Source organism: Parambassis ranga, chromosome 17 (assembly GCF_900634625.1).
Source record: "Parambassis ranga chromosome 17, fParRan2.1, whole genome shotgun sequence".
Lineage (NCBI taxonomy): Eukaryota > Metazoa > Chordata > Actinopteri > Ambassidae > Parambassis > Parambassis ranga.
In genome coordinates this window covers 6,482,630-6,503,775 of record NC_041037.1, presented here as the reverse complement: position 1 = coordinate 6,503,775, position 21,146 = coordinate 6,482,630, and the positions used below count along the sequence as shown (strand labels likewise).

The window sequence follows — 21,146 nt, the reverse complement described above, 5'->3', positions numbered from 1 at the left end:
GAGTCAAAATGTTTGGACTATTTTTCAAAAATACTTAAAGGCATCCCAGAGACATCAGAAGAACGGGTCTCAGGTTGGTGGCACGTCAGATTAAACAAACCTAAAATACATTGCTGCTCATATTTTGAAGTTTGAATGGTTGATGTAGTACCAGGGAATACAATAGAGTTGTAGGTTATAGTGACAGGATAAAAACACCACGTGAGTATTTACAGTGAGCAAAAACAAAACAAACACCCATATGAACGGTTGGTTTTCTCCATTATCACAAAAAAAGAGGAAGAACACGGCTTCTTTAAGTACATTCAGTGTCCATTTTTATTTTTCTGCAGCCAGAAAAATAGAAAAAAGTAAAAGAAAGGACATTCATACTGCTGAAGTGTAGTTTTTCATGCTTGCACATTTACAGTACATGTTGATTCGATACAAAGTTTTCTCTGAACTCCACATGTCGACACAATGTATTTACAAAAATAACATGAAACCTGCAGTCTTTTTTTAAACATGTTGACACGTTCGTAAAAATAAAGCTTTCTGTGACACGTTTCCCCAAAACGATCCTATTTACAGTCAAAGAGTCATGGAGATGAGTCCTGTCGAGCTACAGCTGAGATAAACCGAGTGAGCGACAACAAAAACCACCGAGAGGAAAGATCTGACGTCTAAAAAGGCTTGTTCTGAGCTTTACAGTATATAAAATGTATCCACACGTGACTGTAAATCACTTGTGATGTCATTGTGCTGTCATATTTTCCTCTGTTTATGATTTTTTTTCTTTTTAGGAATAAACAGATTTAACAGGAAGTCTTGGCATGGTTTTGATTTTTAGTCACAAAAATGCAAATAACTAAACTAATTCAATTCTCACACTTGAGGGCAAAACTCACCATCTACTTTAGTATTATAGATTCATATATTAATAACCACAATCCCAAATAATTTCACTCTCAAAGAATCTCATGTGTAAAGGGGTGGGGGGGGGATGAAAGGCACAAATAAAGACTGGCCATAGAGTGCACTGCATTGGCACGTTTTCTGAAATGTCATGAAATGGCCACAGCTGTTGGTGAAGTGTAGTTTTGCTACCAAATAAATATGTTGCATCTGTAATTGTTCACCTTCCTACAGTTTAACTGCAGGCGATGACATCCAGTATCAACTACAAAACATGACAGCAGCTCGATTGTTAACTACACAACCCCCAAAACACCGACACCGGAGCGTCTGTGTGTGAGCGTGTGCGTACTTTACACAGTATCTGTGTGTGCATCTGATCAGTGTCCAAGCAAATGGAAAAAAAAAAAAAAAAAAAATCTGAAAAATCACTCCTCAGTGCACGTCACTCAGCTGTCTCGCTCTTTGGATTCCAAGCCTTTATATATATATTTATATATATAGTGCATCAGTGTCAGGCGTCACTGGGACCATCCGACCGGCTCACACTCTGCCTCCCTACCTTAACCTTTCCATTATTAACTCTCACCATTCCCACACATCAAACTGCTGCGCCCCCACCTAAGTCAGGTTCTCCTCCTTACAGGCATCTGAAGAGGAAGATAACAAAGAAAGAGTTAGGACAAATAAAGTTTAGTGTAAGTATTAGTTGTTTTTATTATTAATAATTGTGCATAATGCAAATTCACAAAAGGCTGGACGATGCAGTGTACAGCCATGGCTGTGTAGACTCACATAATGTACAGAATGAAGTGAAGACTTTTAAGGAATTTAATAAAAAAGAGAAAATGAAAGTGTTCACTACACAGCTACATCTCAGTACATTATGTAGAGAGTAGACAGCAGCATGTTTTCTATCACCGAGTTCTTGTGGTGAGAGGTAGACAGTCCTCTTTGTCCTGATATAAAAATCCACACAACACTGCTGCAAAAAGCTGCATCCAGCAGAACAAACAGGATGTGGGACGACCACCATGACCCTGTTCATCCCAGCTACAGGCGACAGACAGCTGTGAGCCAAACAGCCATGTTTCCTACCTGGGGCAGGGTTAGAGGGCAGGTGGGGAGGGGGGGAGCTCAGGTTCCTGGACAGAGAGGGGGGAGTTGGGTCTAGCAATGCTGAGCATCTATACCTGCAGGGCTGAGCACCAGTGCCTGGAGGATGTCTGATAGGGAGACAATGCCCTCGATGCTGGAACGCTCATCCACCACCACCAGCCGATGCACCTAGCAGGACAAACGGGCAGTTAGAGGTAAGACTCTCCGGAGCTCATTTCTACTACGTCTACGTGTTTGTGTCTCACTTCAGCTTTGACTATTCTGTCCACAATGGTCTCCATTGTTTCCATTTTATGGCACTTCATGACTCCTTCAAAGTACTGAGAGCGATGTTTCAGAGCCTGGGTCACTGTGATGTCCAGATTGTTGTACGTCTTCTCAGCAGCCAAGTTCTACACACAGAAACATAAAGAAAACAATAAACTTCTCTTCAAATCTAACATGAAAACTGTAAAATTCTTTTACTTACAATCACATCAAACTTGGAATAAATATCCACAACTTTGCCTGTCAGGGGAGAAAAGGAATCCTTGTATGTAAGAATAGTATTTATTTGTATTAATAAAACACAGTTTACAGCTGCTGGAATGTGTGATCTTACCCGAGCCATCCACCACGGGCAAAGCAGACACCCGTCTCTCCACAAAGATGTTGAGTGCTTTGATGATGGGTGTGTCTGGGTGGATGAAAGCGATGTCATGGTACGTACCAATGCCCAGCTCGCCCAGAGTCTGCTTCATGAAAGCCGGCTTTGGCATTTCACACATCTGGGACAGGCACAGAAATGTCACTGCTAAACACAACTCATCACGGACATTCAATTCACTTATCAATTTCCAGTGTGATCACTAGGGGGTGCCAGATGGATGAGAGTGGGATGAGGCATCAGTGGCATGTTTAGTCATCTGCATATTGATTAAATGAAGTGTTGTACTCACAAACAGCTGGAGGAACTTGAGGATCCTCTTGTGTGTGAGAATATAAAGTGCATTTCCTGTGACAGGGTCGATGACAGGCAGGCGGTGAATTTTGTTTTTGATGAGGGTGTACACTGCATCAAACAGGCTGCAAACACAATGAAGTCGTCACGAGAAGCACACCGACACAACACATTTTCCTGTAAGTATCATTACTGCTGATCCTTCATACCTTGCATCTGGTGATATGTTGACCAGAGGTTTAAATGTTGCTTGAAGGTAAACCTCTGGATCAGGGAATGAGAACTGTTAGTATCATACATTCTGATAATGAAACACAGTCGTGATAAAAGACTATTCTTACCTCTCCACGTCTCCAGCTTATGTTCCTCTAATTCATAAATTTGCACCTTAAAGACATGAAGAAAACCCCTGAGCATCCTTAACAAAAACATACAAGTCTGATGCGAACCTTAGCTGTGAGGTGGACCTACCATCGGTGACTTATAGTATCTGTGTAGTATGATGATGAAATCTGTGATAGTCAGCATTCCTGCAATGAAAACAGGCGTTTAAACACACGGTATGTGTAAACAATGCTCTGCACAGCACCCAGCCTGCAGGCATTGTGCAACTGGGTACAGATGCCGTTTACAAGGGCGTGGTTCAAACAACACATCACAGATTCCTCCCCCCTTTATTCTCCCACCGACTCTGCATTCATTATTCATCACAGACCGACTTGCAATAAAGCACAACAAACCCAATTCACTGCTGGCTTGCCTTTGACACCACCTTTCTATAAAGGGGTTTATTTTTCCAGGAGTCTTCAGACATGTGTGTTTTTTTTCTACCCTTCTAAACTCCAGTCAATAGAGAGGAGTCACTGCTGTGCTTAATGGTTTATGACAGCTCTAATGACTTCTGCTCAATATAGCATCAGGCTCCACACAGACCATGACCAGCGGCATTAATACACAGTGTTTCCTCTGTGTTCACGGCAGCACAACAAGGATGTTTTCCATCTCTAGCGAAAGAAATTATTCAATAATAATTGACAATTTTCCGTTAACCCCAAAAATATTAGGACTTATGTGGTAGAGGTCAATCTACAGCACAGGGAGACTGATGTAATATTTAGCTGCTAAATGAGAAAAAAACATTCAAAGAAAATGAATATAACAGGAATATCCAGGACATTATGCCCCGCATGTCTCTGTATTGTCCTGCAGTTAGAATGCTAACGAGCTAGCCGCAGTCCAAAAGAGGAAGTAGTTCCCAAAGAGCTATTTTTTCTTTTACAGTGTGTAATTCATAGTGACATGTTGACAATGAATGAAGAGGAAAAAAGGCAAAAGACAAAAGCAACCATTAACACTTCAATGTGCACATTCCATAGAAAAGAACGGAAGTCAACAATTAGATAATTAGATAAAGAAAAAAACCAGACTACACTGACACGTTTTGTCCTTTTAAACATCAAAAAAAGCAACAAACTATTTCTTAAACTGTAGTTCCTTGTACAACACACAGTGTTTCAGGCTTCTTACCCACAAAGCTTTGCTTCTCTGTGTCCCATAGTGGAGCAGCTCGCACACCGTTGGCCACCAAGGCGAAGAATGCTTTCTTAACCTGTCACAAAAGAAACATCTAGCGTAAGTTTATTAAAACAATACATAATACAAAAACAACATGTGACAGAACATCTGATCGATGGAAAACTGCTGAACAACAAATTTGATAATCAGCTAATTGAATCAGTTCCTAAGTAATCTTCAGCTCTATAAACATGAATGAAAAAGATTCACTAAAAATAATCTTTACTTGCAGCATGATGAAAAACAACAGATTTTTGTGTGTAGCTTTGTGTTATGTTTCCATCCGCTTTTCAAGAAGCCTTCTAACTCTTAGCTTGGGTGGATTTAGTTGAAGATCTATGCATCAAAGCAGCGGGATTATTGTTTAACAACTTTATGACAATTTGATCAACCACTTCACAGAAACTGCTCGGAGCAAAAATACTTGGGCTCGTTTTATTGAACATTAACTTAAAGTGAAGGTCTGTTTGTGCTCCCAAGACTAACGACGACTTTAGAATCATATAAAAGTTTAGTCTGTGAGGAAATGGGCTGGGTTTTTAATCACACATGTGGTGGTGCTGCAGTACAAAGTGAGCAGGCTTATGATTCACTGTTTGTCATGTATTTTAACATTTTTCACAAGAAGAAGCAAGGAAACTAACTTGGAGGGCTGTGTCAAACACAACCAACTTGGAGCTTGTGGGGATGATGTCGTAGCACTTGTGGGACTTCATAAAGCGCATGTAAATATCACTCTCAGGTTCAGCAGCTGTAAGAACAGAAAGCAGGGAAATACTTTAGAGGAGGAAGACATCACACACAGAATATATAATGAAATAGCCCTGCACAAACTGCCTAAACACCCATTAAGAGCCTGAACCACTTACAGCCACTTTACTGCTCCATCTTACAGATAATTACACGTAAACAAGAACACAAACAGTGGAAAAACACAGACGGCTAAGCACTGAAGGCGCTAAGATACTTCAATGTTTTTTCCCCTAAATGTGGTGATGCTGAGTCAGTTAATTAATGGTAATCATGTGGAAAAAAACATGTGAAAGATTGTTTCAGCTAATTTAATTACTGAAGCTGAAACAGGCAGATTAAATGAGTACCCACAAATACTATATGTTTTAAACCTTTATTACCATAAGTGCTGCGTGTGTTTTTAAACCCTTATCAGCGTTGTACAGGTATGTGCCATTTATTAATCCATTCGGATTAACATTTAATTCAAGCAAATGATTATAAGAGCAGATTTAACAGAGCAACAGTCTGTGGAGGGAATCTGCAGCACCTTTACTCGCACGTTGCACCTGGAGTAGACGTGACCATCCTCATACTGTAGTGAGCAAAAAAATCGTAAATGTCAGCAGACACTGTACTCACCATCGTCATCTAGTTCAAGTTTCTCCAGCATGCCTTCGAATAAACCGTAGACCTGCGAGAGAGAGAGAAGGCACACAAGTTTGAGCGCAGCAGATTGTCGCCACACCACACAGCAGCGCACCACACAAACTTTGCCGTGAATTGTAAGTGAGCAGCAGCAGCAGCAGGGTGAAACGACGCCGACTTTTCCCCTGCGGCCCCAGCGGACTGCGATCACAACGCAAGTGGTGCGCAAAAATACCAAAACATCCAAACTGCGCCCGCGTCAACAGGGTTATATCGACCGCGTAAAGTTACTACAGGTCGGACAAATACGCACACGTAACGTGACAAACCCCCCCTCTGTCGTTGAGCAGCAACTTCAATGGCACATTATTATTACTAGACTACACACACCCCTTTACACTCGGAGTGGAACAGTCCTAATCCATTCGCTGCAGCAGAGAGAAACCAACGCTGCTCACACAGCCGCGCACGCAGATACGTGTGTGGATTAATCGCACTGGAACGAGTCACCTGAACTCATTTGTTCAAGATACAATCTACCAAACAAAACTCACCGTAAGAAGGGTCTCTCACACGAAGCGTGGGTGGAAAAGCAGGAAGCTCCGTCCGCTGTGGACACACCCCTCCGGAGCATGCATACAGCAGCCTAGGTGCCTCGCCATATTAGGAAATCCCTCACGTTGCTTAGCAGCAAGAAGCTGGGGATGCCTTGCCGCATCCTCAAAGGTAATTTCATCAGACAAAACGAGCCACATGGCTGAGATCTACTCAAACGACTCTCAGGGACCTCAGCTGTGTCAAGTATGGCATACAAATTGTGCTAATTGCATCTCCCACACAGACACAGTGTAGTCCCAGCATGAAACCTGCTGAGTCATGCTGAGAGATTTGCATACTCAAAGTTTGCTTGGTGATAACATGATTTCCCCTTGGTCCCTAATTTGCACATTCACAACAAGCCACTGCAGCACTATGAAAAATGTCTGCATACCTGCTCAACAGTCCCCTGTGTCGCCCTGCAATGGTGACACAGCACTTCTCCTGCCAAAAAACTACGCCTGCACTTTCATAAATCGAGCCCTGCTGCATCACAGCAGCCAGGAGCGTGGCCTGCTTTGGTATTACTGCACACCTCAGGCCAGCAGACATACACAAACCCATTAAGTGAAGTACTTTTGAAATTGGATTTGGCAAACGATGAACCCTGTTATATATGATTGGGGAGGCAGACAGGTCCATTCCTCCTCAACCACAATCACACCTCCCTGGGTGTTAATATCAACAGTAAACAAACTTGGTGATGAAATATTGATTTACCCTCTCTGCCTAGAATCACTCAAAGCAGACAGGTCTTCAGATAATTATTCATTAAAACAGCACTGCGAGATATGAGCTACTCCTCTGTGGCTAAAGGAAATCTGGCATCAAATCCTGACTCAGACTGCAGAAATCCCAATAAACCGTCAAAGAATGGTCGACTCGTGACGGAGCTCTGCTGAAATACTGCAGCCGACATGTTAATGCTGTGGCTTAAACAACCATGTGCACTGCCGCTGGTGCTCAAAGCAAGCAATATATGTGTGGCATGAAGAATTCTTAGCCATCAAGCATGAATTAATGAGATCTGCATCCGTGCCTTCTGTTTGCCAAACAAACTCTTATGACTCTGAGTAAAGAGGAGCATGACTCACGGACAGAAGGCATGCAAGGTTACATAGCCGCCAGAGGAAAAACAGTTATTGGCGTCAAAAATCCCATGACCCATTCTGTCTTATCAATGCCGCTTAGATGGCAAACCTGCAACATTTTTACCTCCAAGAGACGATAATTCAGTAATAGTGAGTTTATTTTTTGAGCTATATTTAAAAAATAGTTTACACAAGTCTTTCTTTAGACCAGGATAGCTCAGTCAAGCTGTGAACTCACACCACTCTCCCCTAAACCTGGATCCTGCAGAAGCTTCTTATGAATTAAATCTCTGCTAAATAACAAAAGGTCCAGTGACTTTAGAGAGCCTGAGCTCTTCAAAGGCTCAAAACACTAACACAGTAAAAATAAACATTCTTTCAGTGTGACTCACTTGTTGTGAGGTAGAGTAAGATGGCACAGGACTCGATGAAGGGATCGGGGGTTTAGCAGAAGGGAGGCTGAGGCGTTGTCCTGTGTCTGGAGGTGTAGACAGGGAGCGGGTACGAGCGGTTGGCTCCAGGCGTTCTGGGCTAGGGCCGCTCTGCTGGGCCTCCTGTGTGAACACGGGTTGGCTTGATGCCTGGGTCGGGGTGGGGGGTGGTGTAGAGAGTCCAGAGGCTGCAGAGAGATAGATAGATATCTCAACTTATCTCTCAATGCTGCTTTCAGTGACACTGAGATGCAGCACTGATTGACATCGTCGATGGGCTTAGCGGGCAACACTGAGGTGCTACTATTGTGACTGCTGCAGATGCCATCAATGCTGTCACATGCTATAACAGAGAAGGAATGCATATCTGATCCATCATGACCTGGGAGAGTCCTGTGCATTGCCATAGTGAGGATAAAGCTTCAGTCCAGCTGCTGACAGACAGGGATGCACTAACACTAGGTGAACTAGAATTACAAGGATACATACAAAAATAGTTGTATTAGCAATACTGTTTAAAAAAATATCCAAACATGGACCACAAAAAGTCATTATTTAATTCTAGTGGACATACATGTAAAAAAATCTGAGTAAAGGGCCATTAACCTTTGATCCGACACCACCACACTCAAATCAGTTCATCTTTTAGTCTAAATAAGTGTTTTTGCCAAATTAAAAAAAAATCCCTTATAATGGGACAACTGAGCATCACAGTGACCTTTGACCTACAAAAATGTAACCTGCTCTTCCTTGACTGGATTGTACCAGATTTGAAAATAAAAATCACAGTGTGTTTTGAGATATTGCCTTCACTAGAACACGAGGAACAAACAATCGTGAAAAGCGAATGCCTCGGGCACACAGTATGTGGTCCTGTACATGCAGGCCTGAGCTGTCATAATAACTCTCTTTCTTTTGGGTATCAAACGCTTCTTGAGTTTATGAAGCTTAAACACGTATTTACTTCCAAATTGGTGTTTTCGGTGATTCTGCTGATATCAACTGTCCCCTCAGGACCGCTGTGTGGGAATGTAATTACAGTTTAGCAGAAGTCTAATTAGTCAGAAGCAGAAACACCTGCCGGGTGTGCAGGGCTTTGTGTTTTTGATACAACGATCCACCTGGTTTGTATCATCCACAGCTGAAGTGGAAACGTCCTTGTAACTTCAAATTTAATGTGCTACATCACTTTTAGAGTTTCATGGAGTAACTAATTAGATGCACATCAAAATGTGATTGATAGATTTTTGTAAACACTTGTCAAACAGTATACATTTAACTGATCATTCACTTGAAAGAACAAAAGACGTAAATGTGTATGTGTCGATTAATTTGAAATGGTCTTTTAAAACGTATTAATTTCAGATTATATATAACCTCTACCTCACCAACTATTCCTGAAGAATAAACTTCCACACCACTGCAGTGACCTGACAGCTGCTGACATCTGCATCTTTCTCAAACCTTTAATGAAAATCCCCTGAAGGCAGTCCAAAGACCATCTCATCTAAATTACTGACCTGAAAAGCGTTCAATACTGGATCAATACTGGAAAAAAGCAGCCGCCATAAATCATGCAGGCTGTCTTTCTACTGTTTCGGGAGTCCCTCCATGATAACCAGGCTGATTATAACATGAGCATCAACATTAAACCTAACTCCAGAGTAACAGTCAGCTGTCTGTGACGCAGCCGTTTCAGATAAAAGGCGTCCACCACATGACGGGCCGTGCACACGCCGTTTCACATCACAATCCTACGCAGGGTGTCACACAACACTCACGCTGCCTTGGCTCCACCCCAGTGACATATTTTTGACGCCAGACAATGAGTGACATGGCTGATGTGGACCAAATGGTTCACATTACAAGGCCCACACCATGAGATGTCCAGATGGCTTTTATTAAGTGTGACAGTAAAGCTAGGAGTATGTAAATCACAAGGGCACAACAAGAGTTTTAGTTAATACCAGACTTGACTCAGTCAATTTAGCTGATTCCTATTTAGATTTGTGTCAAAGAGCATGTAACTCTTTGTGTGGTACATGACAGTGCTTCTGTCAATGAGTACACAATACATTCACGTTACCAGACATTTTTCCTTGGTCTGTCCATGTGCACTCACACACTATCTCTTGACATTTAGTTGGCTGGTTGCACCAGCCCTCTTTGGTGTGCCCTGCTTCCGCTGTGTAGCCTTCTTATTTTAGCCACGCTGTTCTGGCACATTCCACAGGAGCAGATAACAGCGGGGCTAGGAGCCCTCTTCTCAGCCGGGTTAATATGAGGCAGCTACAGTCGGTACCACCCAGGAAACAGGAAATGGATGCCGAGCTGTAAGTCGTGTAGTCCATTTACCTTTATGTGTTATATTTATGGGAGTCTCACTTCCCATACACAGATAGATGTTCTGATGAAACAGACAGAAGACTGATATGTCATCAGTCTGTGGTCCAATCGGCGTATAACTCATTATTATTCACATCTTTTTATTAGACAATCAGCAAAATTAATCATGTAATCTGCAACAATTTAAACAGCAAATTTACACAGCAAACAAACTGTTTTGGTATCTCAGTGCACACCACCTCTAACTAGTCATGTTGCAGCTGTCAGATTTTTTTCTCTCAAAGTTTATTGACTATCAGCAACAGTCTAACTGTGAATTACACTGGAAACTGACTACTTCTACAATCCTTGCAATACTAATTGTAGGGAGTTACTCAGCTCTCTGTTACCACACTAATGTCTTTTGGTGGGTTAACACAATGTACTGCAATGCTGTGTTTTTCTAACGCCCCTTAAAAGCAGATCCTCTCAGTGTGGGAGCCCCTGGAGGAGTCGACAGGGTGTTTTCAGTCACGTGGGGCTACGCTGACTCCAGCAGCAACGTGAGCGTCATTGGTTGATGTCAGAGCAGCAGTGAGGAGGCCGCTACAGATCCACTGCACACACTGCTGCAGCCTCCTCTGGCTGATCTCCACTGTGAATGCTTGTGTGGGGGCACTGATTAGTACTGTGAAGTATTTTTTTTTAAGTACTGAATCCCTAAGATTGAATCCCTAGATTTGAGACAAATTTGGTAGGTACACCGTACAAGTGAGCTCCTGGAAAAAGGAGAAAGACTCAACACAGCAATTACATTTAAATAAACATTCACAACTTCAACTGAGAAGCACACCGCTGTCTAAATTTCACACACAGACGTCACTTCTTAGAAGGTGCATATGAGCAACATGGTTTCAGCCTTCTCTGGATCACAGGACCCATAGTTTAGGCTGAGGTAACATCACATTGTATACTGCCTTTACAATGAACTCTATATCCTAACAGCCACATGTAGACGTATGTCATCGTGACAGGACTCTGCTCCTCTCATCTGCTGCACCGAGGTCAGGCTGGCTCTAAATCAGGAGCTGTGAAATGTGCGATAAAGCACCACTTGAAGGCCACCAAGACAGCTTCACTCATCAAGTATTATAAGCTTAACCCTATTGCATCTGAATGGCTATCTGTCATTTTTGTTTAGCATTACTTTCCCTTGGTTTACTTTCTGTCCTGCAGGGATTTCAAATATGGAGATAATGCTTCAAATCACTTCTGACTCTCCCTACTTAAACTGGCTTCCTGTCTATTTTAATAAAGTGTTCAAAATGGAGCAGCTATTCTGAACTCTCTTGGATATGGGACAGAAATAATGACACTGAAGTGACACTATAACAGGTAGAGAGGCTATAAATTGCTGCCTAAGTGACAGTGTTGCAACAAAATGAATAAACAAACTTCATCTTGATGATAATATTAGGACACACCACATAATCCCCTCCTTGTGGAAGACTGATAAATACATGAAGCACAATACATCTAGATGCATCTATATAAATTTAACAGAGTGATGGCTAACAGCTCGCCATATGTCAGCCACTCACACTTAAATTTACCACCTTTGGCTTGCATCCACAACTTTGTGTGTATGCACGCCATGCATTTGTGAAACTAGACACCAGTATCTAAACTATATGGAGCACCTACAGGGACCACAGCTTTTATACATACTGCCTGTAGGCCAAGATAGCTCTTTCCTTATTAATAAATAAGCCTATTTGTGAAACATTTCTTCCTAACAATGGCATAGCAGCATATGATAAGCTCTCAATAAATGTATAGATCTAAGGAAAGACAGCTGTAAGTACTAGAAGAAACTGCAGAAAGATTTACAGATAACAAAAGACTAATGTAGCAGCAAATTACCGGACAGACATGACGCCTCAGACTGATGCCTCCCTCCTAGCCCATCCTGCTCCTTCCTTTTCTTGCTCCTCCTCAGGCTGCCGAACCTCTTCATGGAACACAATGAGTTGTGGGCTCAAAACTAAATGTGACCATGACCATCTGCATCACGAAAAGGAGAGCAACAATGGCTCAAAACTGCCCCAAGTGAGTGTCACTCCATTTGCTAGATGAAGAAAGTTGTACAGAAAAGTATGTCCAACTGATGGAAATTCACTAGTTAGGCTCTGAAGAATGTATATGTGGTTTTTTTTTTTCCTTCTTGTAATTCTTCAGAGAATCTCAGCTACGATGCCATATCCGGAGCCAGCAGAAAGCAGTGAGCAGCTCATACATTCGATGAATCAGACTGTATATTCCACAGAGCCTCAGCAGAGAAACGTCTTTCTTTCAAAGTGATGCGAAAAACAACTGGGACGGACTGGAGCGCCTTTTTCCCCCTCTCAGCAGTGTCAGTGCTGTAAATTGTCAGGTGCAGCTGTGGGTGGCGTCTCTTTAATATAGCATGTGTGTCAGCAGCCTGTAAAAGGAGGACAGTCTACGTGGGAGGCGGCACCAATTGGCTGAGGTTGCAGATGTCCCCGCCTTCTTCTTCCACTGCCCTCCCTCAGCACAGGAACATCTGCTTCACTCCGTCTTCACAAAATGTTCCTAAAATAAAAACTTCCCCTTATTTAAATGATCCATTTCCACACAGAAGGGATAATAAACAAAGAGACAAGAGTTTTTGCTTGTGCTTTTTCATTCGTACAATCAGTTGTCTGTAACTTTTGGGGGCCTGACCTTTAAGAGTGCTGAGGCCGGCCAGCCCCCCCTCCCCCCGTCAGATGACAGCAGGGGGGACATCCCATGTTCTGTCAGCTGATCAGAAAGCTTCCATTCAATACGACACAAGCCTCTCCTACCCTTTACCAGATGGCGTACCCAGTATTTGCTGCTCACATTAGCTAAAGCATGTAGAGTACAGATCTCAATTAACATGTTACGCAAGTGTTCCACACTGCCCAGTGAGTCAATGACCAACATGACTGAGGGAAGTTCAGATATCAATGATGAAACCAGTCACGTGAAACATCCCCTCAGATTAACTGTAAGGATAACATTTAAAAAGTTTTCCTGAGGTATATTGGTTTTAGGAATAAAACTATTTCCAAGAATCCCTTGTAAACATCCAGCCCTTGTAAGGCCTCTGTTTAATGAATTTTGAAAGTCAAATCTGCTCACTTCCTTTTATTTACTGACAACATACAGCCCACAGTAGCAACAGAGAGAGTGAGAGAGAAAAAAAATACTCTGCATGGTTGTGTGAGGAGCGTCTGGTCACTTCCAGATAAGGCCATGAAAGTGCCTCAGTTGCCTTCAGCACTGAGAGACTGACAAGGCGATGGGAGAATGCATTTTTAGATCAGCAGGGAATGATGTAGCAAACAAATGTATAATTATACTGAAAAAATATATAGTCATACAATGACTTTATAAGTCACACAAACATTGTTGCTCAGGAATGAACAGATTTCTGCAAAAAAATAACATGAAATAATATATATTTATGTACAAAAATATAAAAAAGTAATAAAGTGACAAAGCAAAGACAGCTTTATTAACAATAGGTTTAGAACCCAAATGAACACTTTGCCTTCAGCACACCCTTGTGGCGAAAAGAGGGTGTCTACAAAAACACGCCCCTAATAAAAATAGAAAGGCATACTGTACTTTGTCACTCTCATCACCACTCATTCAAGACACCATCATCTATCAGCAGAGAGGATGTTATGTCCTAAACACATAATACACTACAATAATTTTAGCAGCTGCCATGGGAGCACTATAAGGGTTGTCTTGTTCTTTTCACTTTGGTTACCATCAATAACAACCTCCAGAGGAAGTGGAGCAGGCTGGCTCTTAAGGTCTGGCCCTCACAGAGCTATATTCCACCAGCCGCTGCCAAGCTGACCCTCCGTGGGGAAACAGAAAAGAATGAGTGCATGTGCAAGCCAAAAACATATGACTCATCCTTTTAGCAGTTTGATGCTGCTTCCAGCAGGGCTGTTTCCATGTAGACAAGGCTGTTTCTTGTTATGTAATGATCAACCACCCAAATACATGGAGACACGAGAACTGAAAACCTGCCAGTTAGGTCTGCTCTTCATAAAACAAGGCCTTGTTCTGCCTAGTCTGTCTTTTTCCTACTCGTTTGTGCATACCACTATTACTATTACGCTGTAAATGAGTTTTAATGGTGCCTGAAGAAATGTATTATGGCTCAGCTCCTACCTGTGTAGATGCCAAGTGTGTAACTTAATAACTGACTTTACAATGTGCTGTTCAATGCTGTGGACTGATAGCTTGATTCTGATTAAAAAAAACCCAAGCCAACCATTTCCTTTTCCTGGAGCCAGTTGTTGACATCAATACAAAGAAGAATGATGATGAAGGAACGTCTGTCTACACTCAACAAGATAGGCCGTCTGCAGAGGACCACAACACAAAGCACAGGATTTCTCTATTTCTACCAAGAGGAAACCAAAACTTCTACTTCCTTAATTGTGGGCAGAGAGAAAATGCTGCTAGACATGTTTTATATCAGTTCTGTCTCAAGCAGCAGAAAGTTTGAACTTATGATTGTCAGTCAGACACGGGTTCCGGGTGAGATTACGGTTTCACCTAATTGTGTCATTCTTCCTTTACATGAGCCAAACTCGCATATATTTACTTTTATTTAGAATTCAGATGACTTCATAATTTTCCTGACATGCATTTATTAAACTGCAGTTTGACCCGTCACGCTGCATTGATCACCATATATGACCAAACAGTGTAATGTAGAATTTTCTACTTACCTTTCCTGGCTCTGGAAAAGATTTTAATGCTTCCAGTTGTAGAACTGGATGATGACCGGAAGATACCACTGAAGCTTAGGCGGTGGGGGGATTTTGGTGAGGAGCTGAGTTGGGAGGGATAGGGAAAGATGGTTTTGGGGGAACCTGAACTGGGCTTTGACTGTGCCGGAGCAGAGTGGGGGCATGGTGGCAGTGGGACGCCAGCCGGGCTCTTTACGGACACTCCTTTGGTGGGGCTGGCTGAACGGATGCGACGCTCTCCCTGAAAGATAATAAGGAGGCAGCTTTATTCTTCCTGCTTTCCTGTGAGAGCATGGTTAATGTTCAGTAGGTACCCACTGTGTTATGTGAGACAGTGAAATGCTGCAGCACTGCATCTGTTCTCTGCAGAGCAAAGGGCTGCACTGAATAAATGAATGTGGATTTATTGAGATATTGTGAAATGACTGTTGCTGGGACCAGCTCTTCTGGTCACTTCTCCTTTTTCTCCATGTGAGACATGTTTTGTTTAGTTTGCCACACTGTAACCGTTAATGGTGTCATAAAAGCTAGCATGAGAATGTGAGTCTCATGTGCAAAGTGCAATGATTATTTTTGTACCTCAAGGTAAGGTGATAAAAGTTATTGATACACCAATATTGATTATTAGCCGTTATTATTAGCTATTTAGTTGGCTCGAAAGATAACCCTAACCCTAAAATAAGACCACACTATAACTTTGAGGTCTTTGAGGTCTGTGCTTTGGTTTGAAGAATCAGGTGTTTCATGTTTCATGAATCATGTTTCAGGTTTGGTGAGGAGATCTGATTGGTTGAAGCCAATGAAAGACATGATAGGCAGATGCATAATCTAATTCCATGCCAAACAATTTCTGAAAGTGCCTGCTCTGTCCAGACTGGATCCAAGGATGACTTCGCAGATGGTCCTGTGTAAGAAACCATCTGGGGTGTCAGGTTAGAATTCACCAAGTGCAAAACTGAAAATCTAATACTGCATCAACAAGCAAAATGTACCCACCATGTCTGCATAAGTCGCTGAATATGACATCCCTATGCTATCATGAATTAAATGGTCCCACCAGTCAGTAACAGTTCTCTGTCAGAGAGTCAGCACTTCTTGTAATTGAAATGTAGGAACGATAATGACTTTCTGTGTTTATAAGTCTGTCTTTGCGAGGTCGTTTTCATGAAAACAGATGAAGAAATACGTCTCTATTTGTTGTGCAGATACCAAAACAAAACATGAGAGATGGCAGCCAATCTAGCTGGAGACAGAGAGAGCCTCCTCCCACCACTGCCTGCTGCCTGCTCTGGATGTGCCAACAACAAATCTTTTAACCATTTGTGGGCACTGATACAGTGAGGCACTAATATACAGGGATCTCCAGCTCGAGGGTTGTATTTACTGGAAACATTCAAATGTAACAGGAATGTTTTGGTAACACTGCTGGTAGATTAAAGCCTGCAAAATAATCAGACAGAGTAGCTGAGCAAAAACACAGCAGGAAGTAAAAGGTGTTGATATGAACACTAGAATTACTGAATGTGACAAAATAAAGGCAAAAAAACAGAGGGATTGTTTGGTCTGGTCTCTTTGCAACAATGCAGTATGGTATTTGCTCAAGGCTGGCCCTACTCCATAGGCACATTTCAGTCTAAACCAATCCTGTGACAATCTGAAGAAGCATGAACACACCCATTTTTCAGTTTGCCAACAAATCTCACTCCATCATTGTGCAAGAAGCTTGTTAAGGCAAGTGAACCAGTTATTGAGGTTGTGTCTGGATATGGATAAGCTCACAAACAAAACATAAACATAGTTTTATCTGCACTGCAAAAATATGATGGGGGTTAATGTGTATTTTTCCAGTTTGTTAGATAACAGGCAATGATTTTTCCTATTCAGATGGATCACAGCAGACAGTGGGACAGCAGGCTGCTTTCTTTTAGAAAAAAAAAATCAATTTCCTGTATGTGCTCGTGCAATGCCTGGACACTGTGGGCGTAATGTTACTGTAAGCCAGCGAGGGTTGGCAGAATAAGAGAGATGGCCTTGTGTTATATTTTGCTCTCCCAAATCCAAATAGAGCCAAACAAGACAAGATAAATAATGTGTGGAGAGAAAAATGCTGAGAAAACAAACAATTGGCAAATAACTTAAAAATCATGACACAAGAATGATTAAATGTACCGTCTGAGTGCCACTTTTGGTTGAGACACCCGTGTCCACTTGAGGAGCAGTGAACGCACCAAAGTCCTGCACAAAAACAAAAAACAAAAAACATCTAGGTGTCACAGATAATGCCAAAAAAAAACAAAATGGCATGTCACAACAGGTTACCCAATGAATGCATTTTTGGCTGCTGCCATAACCAGCTTTAAAACAAATATGACATTGTTGGGTAAAAGTGAAGTTTGGCATCAAATCTCCTGCTTTAAAACTTGCAGTAAGCCTATGATAGAATTCTTTTTAGTCAGACCAGTGTTTTTTGTGTTTTACCTTGACTTGATTCTATCATAGTTCATAAATAGGTGAAGACCAAATGAACCTTGTCGAAATATTGCAGTAAGCCTCTCAAAAAGAAGACAAACATGTTTCACCACTGCGGAAACCTGCACAGAAAAAAAGGCAGGCTTCTTCCCCATACCGAGAGCTGGGCTCAACATTCCTCTTTACACAAATGATGTTACACATGCTGCAGCAAAGAGGCAGATTTATTACACAGAAGTTATTCAGTGTTCTGATATTTTTGTGCAGCTACTTATTACGAGTTTCCCCCATGTTGAGGATGGGGAACTTCACGTGGTGGTAGAAAGCTCCAATATCTAGCACTTAGGTGTTAGTTACACAAAAACAACAGTGCAGCATTCATAGGTTTTCCCCAGCTGCACCTGAATGTGACATTCTGGTGTGTTGTTTTCAAATAAAAATGATAATATACTGTGCAGGAAACACAAAGTGTATCTGACAGACAGTGTCCTACACTGCATAATACTATAACAATTACTCGTGTGTAAAATGAACCTGTGAAGTCTACAGTCTGCAAGTCTTTGCTGCAAAAACATACAAATATCTCAAATATTAATTGCACACAGTGATGAATGGAAGCCACAGTAAACCAGGCACACTAGGTGACATAAACAAAGCCCATAAGGAGTCATGAGTCCTTGGTTCAGTAAAGCAGGTTGGATTTTCTTGCTGTTCCTCACAATATTCTACAATAAATAGGTCAGCAGGAAAATTCATTTGACCTTTAGGGCCGATTAACGCGAAAAATAAAATGTTAATTGATCTGGATCAATCGTTTTTGTTTGCCATAATATGTAAATAGACATTAGCTGCAGCCCTAATGGGGAGCTGGCTCCAGAGGCATCACAAATAACAAGATAAAATGTCGCTCATTGAATTGTGTGTGTAAAATAAACGTCTGTTCGTTTTTTGTTAACGTTTGACAGACTTGTGGGAGACAGCTGTCAATCACGCAGCGTCTTCTGCGTCGTCAACATTTAAGCTAACATGACGGCTAATAACGGCTAAAACTTCCACTTCGGATTCCACCAAAAGTTAATAAACAAGCCAAATCTTTTTCACAACGGTCACAATAATAAAAAGCCAAATTATTATTGATACTTCACCGACTCACTGGCATGTTAATCCGCAGACTTCTCCTCTTCTTTGGCATTTTCTTTGAATTCTCTTTACTCGACTCCATCACGGTGCTTCCCATGTTTCTCCTCCTTTTTTTTTTTTAACAACAACAGAAAAAACCGAATACGCGCGTGCTGTAGCAGACCTCCACCAACGGCAACAGCAGCCTCCACCTTCACTTCAGCCGCCCCATGTAGTCACTGCTACGCCAGCAGCTCTGTGGAGGAGCAGCTCCATCCACCAGGAAGTGGAGGCAGAGGCAGGGCACGCGCCTTCAAATCAAAGAGCCTCCACGCGGGCTGTTTACAGGTGTTATGTCACACACACAGTGTGTAACCCACGAGGAAGTGTGTGTCTGTGTGTGTCCGTGTCTGTGTTTTTTGACTTCTGTCTCACCCCGGAGAGGAAACAAAAAATAATATGAACACTGCTCCGTCATCTTTGTGACGTGGTTTCACATTACAGCTTCGAAAAATGACACAAATCGAGCTAATTTATGCTAAAAAAAACCCGGAAGAAATGTCGTGTTTACGTCTGCAGCTGCCAAAAACATGTCATGTTAGGTAAAGACGATTGGACAGCAGGCAGCTCTGAAGTGCGCAGACATTACCAACAGATGTCAGTGTGACTCAGATATTAGTTAAGACTGATAAGAGGGGAAACAATTTAGAGCAGCTGGAACCTAAATAAAAACAATAGAAATAAAAATGATTAAAAAAAAAGACTCAAACACTGATTCAACAGGATGTCAGTGAGTACATATCTGCTAAAATATACCCGTATACATGCCTCCAGCACTATTAATCCATGTGCTATATGAAGAGCTGAGGTTCTCAGTACTGACGCTGCTGCTCATGTAGTCATGTTTGTGCTAAGAGAAGTGTATTGATAAGCTTCTTGGAACTGCAGCCTTGTCGTGCCAGTTGTTCTTCAGGGTTATGTTGGATAGACTGTAAATAAAGAGCTATGTTGTCTGGATGGTCTCAAGGCAAATGCATGAAGATATGATCACAAACAAGGATCTTCCTCTGTGTGTAGGGGGATGGATTAATAAACGGGCCTACTGGGCCCAGACCCAGGCGCCCAAGAGCTCAGGGGGGCCCTGAAGCCCAAGCCTGTGCACCGTGTTATCCAAACTGATGTGTTTTCTACTGTTATCCATCCTCATGTGTTAATTGGTTACTGTAGTAACACTGGTTATGTCATATGCGATACTTTCATAGGACCCCTCATCAAGTCACCTGTGATATGCTCCGTCCTGTCACAAATGTAATAATGTTGATGCAAGTTGGATGGTTTTTATTGCCTAATGATGGTGTATGTAAAGTGTATTATAAATGTGTCTCTCCAGCAGTATTTTTAGTTGTAGTCAGATCTGTGGCGACACTCCCAGGAGAGTTTCTGGGATAAACACCCAAACAAAGCACTCAGGAACAGATGGATTCAATTCAGTTGAATTGTACCCAGAAATCTGTTTATTTTAGTAGCTGAGGGTCAGCATCCCTGGGTATTATAGAGTCCTGGGCCCAAGTACGCTCTCATCCCTTCTGGATTTTAAAAGATCTTTGAATTCAAATTACTCTGTGAAGAAGGTTCCACATACATTATGAAGTGTACAAATACAGCTGATCGATTGACAGCTAAAAAAAAAAAATCACAGTACGTGTCTCTGTATGTTTTGTGTTGAGCTATTGATGAACACAAACACAACTTGCTAACATGTAAAATAGTTTATTTTTTGTAAATGTTTCTAAATTCAATTCCACAAACTCCAAACCTCATACTCTGTACACTTCAAAAGGCATTTTTGAAAAAAAAAAACAAAGAAAAAAAAAAATCTGACTACTTTACACGACCGAGAAAAAAAAAAAAAAAAAAGAGCACAAACACACTGGCAGGATGATGTAATATCATACAAGAGAAGAAAAATATCCAAGAAACAATTTTGTTACAACCATTCATTGAGAAAATATATACAATTGAGTCTTCGGAAAGTTAAAAAAATACATGCCATATACATTACAAGTTCTAAGACTGCCTCGAAAATTTTACAGTCCACTTGAAATTGTGCACGCAAAAACTCTGCTGTTTCTAAGCATGTGACTTGTGAAGTGTCAGTATAAGAAATATTTCTGATTAAGCAGAATGCCATTTCTGTCCAAAGAAAGAGAGAGAGAGAGAGAGAAAAAAGGTAGAACCGCCTACAGTTCTCCACACGATCCTTTCTGTCACACACTGGTTTGTCATTTGACATTTTCACCATATTTTAAAAGTAAAAGTAAAAACAAGTAAATACACGTTGCTGTTCGTATTTGTGATAAAAAGTTAAAAAGTTGTGTTTTTT

General features: G+C 41.6%; 1 protein-coding gene across 3 annotated transcripts; it reads right to left on the bottom strand.

Moving 5' to 3' along the window:
• Positions 1-294: 294 nt before the first annotated feature.
• LOC114449898 (5'-AMP-activated protein kinase subunit gamma-1-like) lies at positions 295-19,033 on the bottom strand. Of its 3 annotated transcripts, none has more exons than XR_003672019.1 (16): positions 18,798-19,031; positions 17,345-17,410; positions 15,155-15,416; positions 7,989-8,215; positions 5,903-5,954; positions 5,173-5,279; positions 4,481-4,562; positions 3,425-3,483; positions 3,295-3,340; positions 3,163-3,217; positions 2,952-3,078; positions 2,615-2,780; positions 2,483-2,520; positions 2,259-2,405; positions 1,993-2,181; positions 295-1,544 (listed from the first exon to the last, which is right to left on the bottom strand). XR_003672019.1 is itself a non-coding variant. In XM_028427760.1 (16 exons), the coding sequence occupies exons 1-16, from the start codon at positions 18,879-18,881 to the stop codon at positions 1,516-1,518; spliced, it is 1,641 nt and encodes a 546-aa protein (XP_028283561.1). In that variant the 5' UTR covers positions 18,882-19,033; the 3' UTR covers positions 295-1,515. The 3 variants fall into 3 exon arrangements, 2 of the variants coding, with proteins under 2 accessions (XP_028283561.1, XP_028283563.1); XM_028427760.1 differs by having other exon boundaries at positions 2,088-2,181; positions 18,798-19,033; XM_028427762.1 differs by lacking the exons at positions 15,155-15,416; positions 17,345-17,410; positions 18,798-19,031 and adding an exon at positions 12,276-13,046 and having other exon boundaries at positions 2,088-2,181.
• Between the last annotated feature and the right edge of the window lie 2,113 nt (positions 19,034-21,146).

What these genes read in the sequence shown, in the direction of transcription:
- LOC114449898 (XM_028427760.1), bottom strand. Translation starts at nt 18,881, where the DNA reads ATGGGAAGCACCGTGATGGAGTCGAGTAAAGAGAATTCAAAGAAAATG. An exon ending in TCAAGTTCCTCCAGCTGTTT is followed by an intron (nt 2,781 to 2,951) that starts GTGAGTACAACA and finishes TGCCTGTCCCAG; the next exon opens with ATGTGTGAAATGCCAAAGCC. An exon ending in ACAGAATAGTCAAAGCTGAA is followed by an intron (nt 2,182 to 2,258) that starts GTGAGACACAAA and finishes TTGTCCTGCTAG; the next exon opens with GTGCATCGGCTGGTGGTGGT.